Here is a 10,171-nt window from a genome sequence, read left to right as displayed (position 1 = left end):
AGAGACGTATTTATCAATATCATTTTACATCTTATAATCACGAAGTATCAAAAGTGCACCTGTCAGCTGTTTATCCAAAATTGTAAGCGTCTGTACTGGTACCCAAAACAACAAGGTACTTTATGCTATAAACTTCTCAAACCCACTTTATCCCTTGTTCTCTTGCTATAGTGCACTGTTGATCTTCGGGATTTATGCCCTGATTTCATCCAAGACACGTGTCAGCTGAGGCACCACTACTCGCTGCTTCCACAGACCGCCTGCCAGCAGCCCTCGTCCACCTAACGTGGGCTCACACTTCTTGCTACAAGCTGTGAGCTGCCAAGGAGGCCCATGACGTGGAAGAGGCTGCTGGACATCAGACATTGTTTCCTTCATCTTGTTCACCAACTCTTGCCACGAAGTGATGGTCCTATGTTATCCTTTTGGTTCAAAAATAATAAGAAGAAGGAAGGAAAATAACAGAACTCATGGTTTACTCCTGAGCTTCCGTAACATTTCTCCTGTGCCCCGCCCTACGCATGCAGCTCATAGTGCTTGGAATCCTGTCCAGGTCCCATTGGGCCACAACCTCAAGTTTGGGACACACTCCAAATGGGAGAGAATGTACAGCTCCTGCTCTGCTGAGCTTCAGATACGGCAATAAGTGGGAGTGGTTTCTGTAGTCCATTCACCCCCCCACGTCCAATCCTTGTTTTGGGGGCCAAACCCTCAGACTGGCAGGACACGTCCTGTGGAATCAGTAGGATGCCCCCAGCACTGCTTCTCTAAATACGTTCCTGCCACACCAGCAACGTCAGCACCAGCTGGGAGCTTGTATGAAACGTAACTTCTTGGCCCTCAGCGCTGATCTACTGATGAGAAAGAAAAGGGTGGGACCAGCAAGCTGTCTTAGCAAGACTTCTCGATGCCTCAGATGTGGGCTGCACGTTTCAGCATCTCACGTAGGTTGGTGAACAGAAACTTAATCTGTTGTTTCCTGGAATAGTGGACCCTAGAATTATTTATTTATTTATTTATTTATTAATTAAATATTTTTTTAAGAAAGGAAAACTGTACGAAAATTGTTATACTCAGTATATACCGGTAACAAAAGATGAATACAAATCACGTTTGACTTCTGCAATTACAAGAGGTGCTCAAAGTGGTTACCATCAGCGTCCAGACTCTTCTGATTATGGTGAACTACTGCTTGAGCAACGCTGACCCAAAACATCCACTTGTATACATTTTTTTGGCACCGCTGGTATATATTTAATATAAATTTAATAAAGTATATATATATTTTAGATCTTATCATATGTATGTGTTATTCATTTTAATTACTGAGTATATTCCAGTATATGACTATACTACCTTTTATTTATCCATTGCTCAGTTAATGGAAATTTAGGATATTCCCACTTTGAGGCTAATAAACAATGCTGAGCACATTTTAATGTCTCCCCATGCACCTAACCTTCAGGATGTGGGATATATGGCTAAATGAGGATCTGTCCAGTGAAGGGGAAGGGCATCTTCAACTTTCCTAGCTCTTGCCAAATGCATCTCAAAATTGTTCAACGAAGATACACTTCCACAGGAAATTCAAAACTATTTCCGTTTCCCTGCATCCTTGCCAAAAGTTGGTGTTATCAGATGATCGATCCCATTTTGCCATTCTTATTCATATCCTGGAATAATTTATGCTGACACATAAATTTATGTAAAAACTAAAGAGAGCTCTAGGACCAGACCCTGGGGTGTCCTTCCCCCTGGAATACTCATCTCCTAACACCTCACACTCTCTCCCTCACCTCCTTCAGATCTGGGCTGAAACGTGACGACTTTAGTGAGCCCTTCCCTGTCCGTCCTAATTAAAACCACACCCGCACACTTTCTTCTCTCCTTATTTCTCTGTGGTCTTTATGACCTCCCAACATACTTGTTAATTTACCTCTGTTTTTGGTTCATAATTTCTCTCCCCTCTATCAAATATAAATATCCTTAGGGTAGGGATTTTTGTCTGTTTTCTTCACTGATGTGTCCCGATGGCAAGAGCAGTGCTTGACATAAAATGTGTGTCCAACAAGAAGTTCATGAGTGAATGACCGTGATTGTAAGAACTGGTCACAGGAGGACACAGTCAAAGGATGGACAGTGAGGCAAACGGCTTCCTGGGAAGACAAAGTCGGAGATGGTGAGGAAGTAGCAATGGAATTGAAGAGAAGATGGATTCCAGAGTCCAGATTTTACAAAAGAACATCAGCCATGAAACGGAAGCTCCAGCATGAACTGATTTATATTGTGTCATATATTTATTCTCTGGGTACAGAGATGACTGTGAAATGTGGGGGAGGGAGATGGACCTGAAGCCCTGCGTGTGGGAAGCATGTGAATGATTCCCTTCAATTGGGGAGCAAAGCCTTGTCTGTGAGGGGACCCAACAATCCCACTGACCCTGAGCTCAACACAATAGGGCTCCCAGAAGGACTTGTGTGCTGCTAAGGGTCAAGATTGTATGAGGATTATGATCAGGAAGGAAACCATAATCATGGAATCTTACCTAACAGCGCACGAGGGATAGAGAAGTGGTAGATCTGAGGGTGTGAAAGGGATGAAGCAGGTGTGTATGGGTCCTATTCATTGATTAGCACATAAATGACCATACTCATGGGAACACAGACAAACAAGCGTTTTTCCTGAGGTTTGGGGTTATGGGCACAGAGGGGTATAGTAAGTAACTTTGTAATGAAAGATTTTAACAACCTGGTTGAGGATATAGATCCAATCTAAGGATGCAGACGGGATTCATCCCTGCCCTGCCTGAGCCCCCTTTCTCGCTGGCTGTTCCCCTCCCTGCACACTCGGGCCAGGGACACAGAGAGCCCGGCCATGGTGAGCAGGGCTCAGCACGGACACAGGGACTGAAGGACATGTGGGAACTTGAGCTTGTCGCAGCCACCAGGACCTTGGGCCTGAGCAAGGCAGAGATCGTCCCGGAAGATGGGGGTGAGAGGGGAGGAAAATCAGTTTCCAGAGAAGGGTCGATGTTGGGCTACAGGTGGTGAGGAACAGCGTGCTGCTCAGAGTCTGCAGTCCTGCACCCGTGAGCCTTTCATGAATAATGTGTGTGAGTGTGTGTGCATGCACACGTGTGTGTGGTGTGAGTCTCTCTAAAGCCTCCATTTTCATCAGATCACAAGAAAAGAACTTTAGGTTTGCAGATGCTTTATTGAAATGAAAATGTATTTGAGGTTTCAACGATTGTCTTGCCGTTTGCAGATCAAAAGACAAAAAAAGAAACGTAAGTTGTGGTTTCTACCAATAGACACTCCGTTCTGATCATTCTCTGTAGTCGTCTGAGCCGAAGGTTTGTGGAAATTTAATAGTCAGCACACTGCTCACTGCTATATATTGTGTCCTGGAAAACAAAACAGAGACATCACTTCCATTCCAATTCCTCATAAGAGGAAAATCTAGAAACTCAAACATTTCTTCTCATTGTTTTCCTGGATTTGTCTACACACATCTGACATTCAGGAAAAATAGCGCTGGAAATAAAATCGGAATGACCTCGTCATTTATTCTATTGTTCAGGATACATTAATTGATACCTAAGAGGACTGCTATTTCCAGGTCTCTCCAACCCCCACCCCCAAGAGCTCTTTAATAATTTTATAGGTATGTTTCCTGTTCTTTGAAATAATGTATCTAACAAAATTATGCAGTGTTACCAGTTTTCAATATGTCAGCTCAAATATGATGACATGTGAAGTTTTAGAGTTTCTGTATGATCTTAAATGTTAGAAACACAGGACACAATCTGATGCCTCCACCATATCCTTTGTGGGCCACAAAATATCAGAGATGTGCACTCCGACTGATTTGTGTAATCTACGCTTTTTAAAAAATTTTATTGGGGAATATTGGGGACAGTGTGTTCCTTCAGGGCCTATTAGCTCCAAGTCATATCCTTTAATCTATTTGTGGAGGGTGCAGCTCAGCTCCAAGTCCAGTCGCCATTTTCAATCTTTAGTTGCGGTGGGCGCAGCCCACCATCCCATCTGTGATTTGAACCGGCAACCTTGTTGTTGAGAGCTCGCGCTCTAACCAACTGAACTATCCGGCCGCCCCTAATCTAGGTTTTAAAGAAAATATTCCTATACTGCAGTAGTTCCATTTTTCAAAAATGCAATTATTTTAAATACACATGACATAAATAATACCATTTTCAATACACAGTTCAGTAGTGTTAAGAATATTCCCTTTGCAGAGCAACCAGACCCCAGGGTGTTTGCATCTCGCTAAAGTGCAATCCACACCCGTTAAACACTCCCAATTTCCTCACCACCCAGCCCTGGAATCCACTACCCTACCGTCTGTTTCCAAGTCATTGGCTATTCTAGAAAACTGATAGAAGTGGAGTCATGCTGTTTGTCTCTTTGTGACTGGCTTTTTTTTTTTTTTCATCATGTCTTCAAGGTTGTTTCATGTTGCACGCTGTTTCAGAATCTTCTTAGTGACGTACACTTATATGTTTGTGCTTTGACAATGCTTCTAAATTGTCTACCCTTGGTGTGTTAAGTGTTACATTAGGATACAGAAAAACTCCACGTAAAACGAATCCAATCTATTATGATTACAAAGATTATCTCATTGTTAAACTACTGATTTTGTTTTAAACAATTCCCTCACCGTGGTGGGTTCATGCCCACGATCTGCACGTGTCATTCATGGGCCTTTAATTAGTGGCCAGGGATTCAGTCTTTTATACTAACAAATGTCGATTGCTTGAAAGGGCACTTTAGATTGTGTGGATAAGATGTGTGGAATAATCCTTAAAACGAATTTTCTGGACTCTGTTAGAAAGTATTTAAAATGTTTGACTATTTGATCTACAAACAAGAAAAATTTGTTATTCAGATCACTTGTACAAGTGAAGGAAGGTCTTATGAATCAGATATTTTCTAAGCTGACTATTCGGGGAGTTTTTGCCCAAGCTTTTTTCCCCTCTTGGTCCTTTTCATTTATCACTCACTAAGGATTCCACAAAATAAAGAGACAGAGCAGCACTGAACCTCGGATGGCTGTCTTGGTGTGACAGTATCATTCACACTCACCAACAATGAAAGTCAGGGAAATAAAACATGGTCGACACTTGCTCTGGCATAATTAGTGACAAACGTAGAGTCTGCTTGCTCTGTCCAGTGGATTCAAAACACTTAAAGAAGAAATCGAAATTACCATCATCAGTTGGACGTCTTCCAGAATTTCCTCATTCTGGTCAAGAAAACATTGCTTCATTTCCTTTAGGGAGTTTGCAGTGGGTTCATTAGGTATGAACTCTTGATAAGTCTCGAGGTATTCCTCAATGTCCACTTTAGAAGAGAGTGTATCATCTATCACTTCCTCAAGGAGCTTGCAGCCAGGACCTGGGATGAAAGCATGCAAAAGTGGGCTCACTTACAGAGGTATGAATGTCGTTTTGGGCACAGCTAGGGTGTTTGTCATCTTACATCCCAGGAGAGACGCACATTCAGAAAGACTATGGTCAACGGTCTTGAGTTCTCACATCTAGGAGAGAAATCTCAGGATCTGGGATTTCCTTCAAGGCCTGAAACATCTGCCTCCTTGCACCCCCGTCCTGGCTTCCACAGCCCAGAGAAGCCAAACACATGAAAAACGAGGACTCTGGAGAAATGAGAGGCGCTGTGCTGGGCTGTGGGGAACAGGAGGTCGTCCACAGGGGCCCTGACAACACCCTGCAAAGCGAAGCTGCCCTACGTGTCAGTGCTCACCTGCAAAGCAGGAGACGGGGAGGGCGATCAGCATGAGGACGGTCAGCAGCTTCATGGTGCAGCAGCGGCTGTGGGCTGGTGCCTGCGGTGTGGCAGCGAGGAAGGAGCTCACTTTGGAGCTGAGGGCCCTGAGCTCCTCCTTTTATTCTCCTGGTGGCCACGTAACCCCTCCCCCCAGTGAGGGGAGGAGTCACAGGATGAACCTGGTGGCCACGTAACCCCTCCCCCCAGCGAGGGAAGGAGTCGCAGGATGAACCTGGCGCTGGGCCAGGAAACCACAGCGGGAAACACCCAGAACCCAGCCAGGCTGTGATCTGTTCGTAGAAACCGAGGAGACTGAGTTTTTGAACCGAAAACGACTTTGGAACAGAAATAATGGCACATGGCAGTAGTTTCTATTAATGTAGACGTGCTTGTTCAAAAAAAGAAAAGCTAATTACAATATTGTGAGCCGTTTTGTTTCATTATTAGGGTGGTTCATTGTGTCCCCATCCTCCTTCTCCTTTTTTTCCTTCCCTTCCTCTTCCTCGTGTTGCTTCTCTTTTCCTTCTCCGTCTCCTAGGTACAAAATGGTTCATACCCTGTGTGTCTGTTCCTCCTGCTTCAGGCAACACCTGGGCTGGGTGCAATACCTCATTCTTCCTCTGGGAGGCAGACTTCCCTCACCCACAGAGTAGAGTGGGAAAATATTAAAGTCTCGCCTACTTTGAAGATTTACAAAGAATTATATTAATGTCTTGCATTCTTTGAAGATTTACAAAGAATATCTCACTTGTTTTATTTTTTTTTTTAAAGATTTGATTGGGGAAGGGGAACAGGACTTTATTGGGGAACAGTGTGTACTTCTGGAACTTTTTTCCAAGTCAAGTTGCTGTCCTTTCAATCTTAGTTGTGGAGAGTGCCATTCAGCTTCAAGTTGTTGTCCTTTCAGTCTTAGTTGCGGAGGGTGAAGCTCAGCTCCAGGTCCAGTTGCCCTTGCTAGTTGCAGGGAGCGCAGCCCACCATCCCTTGCGGGAGTCGAACCGGGGGCAACCTTGTGGTTGAGAGGACGCGCTCCAACCAACTGAGCCATCCGGGAGCTTAGCAGCAGCTCAGCTCAAGGTGCTGTGTTCAATCTTAGTTGCAGGAGGAGCTACCCACCATCCCTTGTGGGACTCGAGGAATTGAACCAGCAGCCTTGTAGTTGAGAGGCCACTGGCCCATGTGGGAATCGAACCGGCAGCCTTCGGAGTTAGGAGCACGGCGCTCCTACCGCCTGAGCCACTGGGCCGGCCCCAATATCTCACTTATTTAAGTAAATTTCATGAATTTGATTTAAAATGTAGAATTAAATTTCATCCAGTTTTTGTTAGCTTTTTCGCATTTTCTTCCACTGATTCAAAGGACGATGTGAGAAGTAGAAAAACTGATATTCAAGGGAGGCAGTTCCAAATGGAGGTTTCCTGCAGGTGTGGATTTAAATCTTGAATGAAACATCTAATCACGCGGTGTCCCTGGGTAAGTTAAAGAGCTGGTCATGCTGAGCTCCCTTTGCCAATTTCAAAAAAAGGGTATAAGTGATACCATGCCTGGTTTTCTAGGGATGGTAGATACTCTATGTACAGAGCCTATCACAGAACTATTACAGAAACAGGGTCATCACTATGGAAGATTACATCCATCCATACCTCCACCCACCCTCCCATCCTTCCTTCCATTGTTCACGACCACCAGATTCTCCTATGACTGGGCCCTGTGCTACATGTCACAGGTTCAGTTGTGGAACAAGTTTGAGCAGGGCCTGGCCTTGTGCAGCTTACCTCTCACAGGGGAGGCAACAAACACGCCTACTGTTGACTGAGAAATCTAGGGAAAGTGATGGTTTAGAGAACAACAAACAACCAGTAGGGTAGCCGTCCTGTAAGGAGGTCCAGGCAGCATCGGAGCAGGGACATTTAAGCTTGGATGTGAAATCTCAGGGAACATCTGGGGAAGAGTGTTCTAGGTCAAGGGAACAGCAAGTACAGAGGCCCTGAGAGCACATGGCACTTGGCAAGGGAAGGGAAGTGTGCAAAGTGTGCCTCTTGGTGTCAAGAGAGGGACAGGACAGCCTCATAGGATAGAAAAGCCGAATGCATTTGAGCAGGACAACATGAAGGTAACAGGAACAAGAGAAACAAAGTTGGCTTATGTTCAAGAAAAAAGAAATGGCTGAGAGCCTGAGAAATGAGTCAATGATTAAATCCCTGTGATTACATTATTCTCCGTATGGATTATTTGGGACTCACTTTTTTAGTAATTCAGGTGGAGCTTCAGTTGCCAAGCAAACTAATGAATTAGGAAGAAGCTAGAAATAGAAGAAGGTCATGTTCTTATGGGTGTCCCCTCACCCAGCTGACCATTGCTGGGTACTTCATTCCAAAGGCAAGTGAAGGACATTAGTAATGAAACGGGTGACTGTCTCCTTGAACAGGATTTCATTAGGAATCTGCCTGGTGCCTCAGTCATTACGGATCAGCTCTGTCACCTGCTGATACACTGAGCCCTTCACAGCTTCTTACTCAGGAAACAAAACTCCACCTCATGTCCATGAGCCCACAGTAAAATGTGTGTCTCTTTACCTCCATGTTTTCTGCAAAGCACATGAGGACCATTCTCAGGTGAATCAAGTACAATCACTGCTCACAAAAGCTCATGTAATAGTATCGGTTGAAAATGCAGATGGAAAAAACCAAAAGATGAGAATGGCTGTATTATTGACCTGATTTTTTCCTCCTCCCAGACAGCTCTTTGACTCAGGTCCCCAAATTCAGATACTAGAGCAGTGAAGTAGCCTTCGGTGTCAGTGTGTGTGACATTTATTGATCACCCTCCGTGACAAACCAGACACAGTAGATTTGGGGAGGAGGTGAATTATTCACAGATTTTACCTTGAATACCCTTGTCTCAGGTATAGATAAATGTGAGGTAGAAGAATTACATTTGGCTTCTTAAGGCTCATACTAGACCTGCGGTGAACTCACACTAACATTTGCCCAATTGAGGCCTTGCCATCCTTAATAAAAGTGGTAACGCTCAATGAGAGCCATTTTTTCTCAGTGTTTCATGCATTGGCACAAAGCCTATAAAAGACTTCTGCAAATTAGATGATCCTTGAGTTTCTATTAATTGTAAGTGAGTCGTATACATCAGTCCCATGGTATTTGGGGACAAGATACCCTACATTTCTTCTTTTTCACTCATTCTGTAAAACTGGTTCTGCCCTGCGCTCCTGGGTGTTGGCACATTAACCTCATGCATGTGCTTTGGACGTGAACCTCTTCTTCCTTAAGATCAGGCCAAAGCCCACAAATTGGGCAGGGAGGTGCTTTTCCCGTCCAGAGACTTCAGGAAAGGCCGAGGTCTTGGGGACATCTTGATGTCCATCGTTCACGGTTTCCAGGCCATTCCAAGAACAGGCGTCTCCCATGCCTGGGGCCACACTGGTGTGGAGATTTCACTGCTGTGTCCCATGTACAATGGCAATCGTCCTATGGATGTCGTGAGGCCTGAATGAGTTACAGTGAGGAATCCTCAGAACAGGGCTGGGCACAGAGTAGGTGCTCCGAACATGTCAGCTCCAGCCAGTCATTTATAACCTGAGAAAGGTGTTCTGATAAACCTTGAAGGACTTCTGGGACCATATAGACCACTGAAAACTCTGCTTCTACTTCACATTCTCTAAGGCCTGGAGATACCATGTTCAGACGTGAAGCAGAAGGCCTAAGTTAGGAAACAAAGTACTTTTTTGATCCATGATTCCTGGATCGTTTTTCTGACCCCTCCCTGAAAGAGTCTTATTGAGATAATTACATATAACTTCTCTCTCGAAATAGTCTCTATACTGTTGGCCTATTACTCTTCCCAATACCCATCTCCAACATGTGTACTTGTTTTCCACATTCAGTAAAACATGAGTGGGAAACAGTTGTACAGCACTTTTGTGATGAAAGAAAATGGTAATCGCCTCTTTCAATGTTCACAGAAACCCAATGAGTAAGGTGATGATGACATTTATTCACCAAACAGGGCACTTTGGAAGGTGAAAGAGGTCACTACATGGACGGAATGCCAGGACAGCAGCATGAACCAGGTTTCTCCTGAGCAAACTGAGATGTGTGGTCACCCCCCCATCTCATTTCTCCCCAACTGTGGACAATGGGACAAGAGAGGTCAAGTAACTTGACCAAGGGCACACAGCTCGGGGGTGGCAGAGCCAGTAAGGGGCCAGGCTTTCTGGCTCGAGAGACCCTCTCAACACTGTCGGCCTCCTCAGCCTGACCCTTGTGGACCTTCACTGTATGGTTCACATGGATCATGTGACCTTGACCTGCACAACTGCCCTGTGTGAACTCCAGGTTGATTTCTGTGCA

The 10,171-nt window shown here is 44.7% G+C and overlaps 1 protein-coding gene across 1 annotated transcript; it reads right to left on the bottom strand.

Moving 5' to 3' along the window:
- Positions 1-3,208: 3,208 nt before the first annotated feature.
- LOC141572475 (mammaglobin-A-like) lies at positions 3,209-5,957 on the bottom strand. Its single transcript, XM_088790025.1, has 3 exons — positions 5,781-5,957; positions 5,227-5,414; positions 3,209-3,403 (listed from the first exon to the last, which is right to left on the bottom strand). The coding sequence occupies exons 1-3, from the start codon at positions 5,833-5,835 to the stop codon at positions 3,365-3,367; spliced, it is 282 nt and encodes a 93-aa protein (XP_088646151.1). The 5' UTR covers positions 5,836-5,957; the 3' UTR covers positions 3,209-3,364.
- Positions 5,958-10,171: the final 4,214 nt, after the last annotated feature.

The sequence above is a fragment of the Rhinolophus sinicus genome, chromosome 14 (genome assembly GCF_057876585.1).
Source record: "Rhinolophus sinicus isolate RSI-liver-muscle chromosome 14, RSI-T2T, whole genome shotgun sequence".
NCBI classification, from domain to species: domain Eukaryota; kingdom Metazoa; phylum Chordata; class Mammalia; order Chiroptera; family Rhinolophidae; genus Rhinolophus; species Rhinolophus sinicus.
Note: the sequence above shows the minus strand (reverse complement) of the source record. Positions and strands in the feature narration are given on the sequence as shown.

Excerpts from the sequence above, each read along its gene's own strand:
- LOC141572475 (XM_088790025.1), bottom strand. The coding sequence starts at position 5,835 with ATGAAGCTGCTGACCGTCCTCATGCTGATCGCCCTCCCCGTCTCCTGC. Across the intron at positions 5,415-5,780 it reads CCCCGTCTCCTGCTTTGCAG|GTCCTGGCTGCAAGCTCCTT; the intron begins GTGAGCACTGAC and ends CTTTCATCCCAG. Across the intron at positions 3,404-5,226 it reads AAGACGTCCAACTGATGATG|GACACAATATATAGCAGTGA; the intron begins GTAATTTCGATT and ends TTTGTTTTCCAG.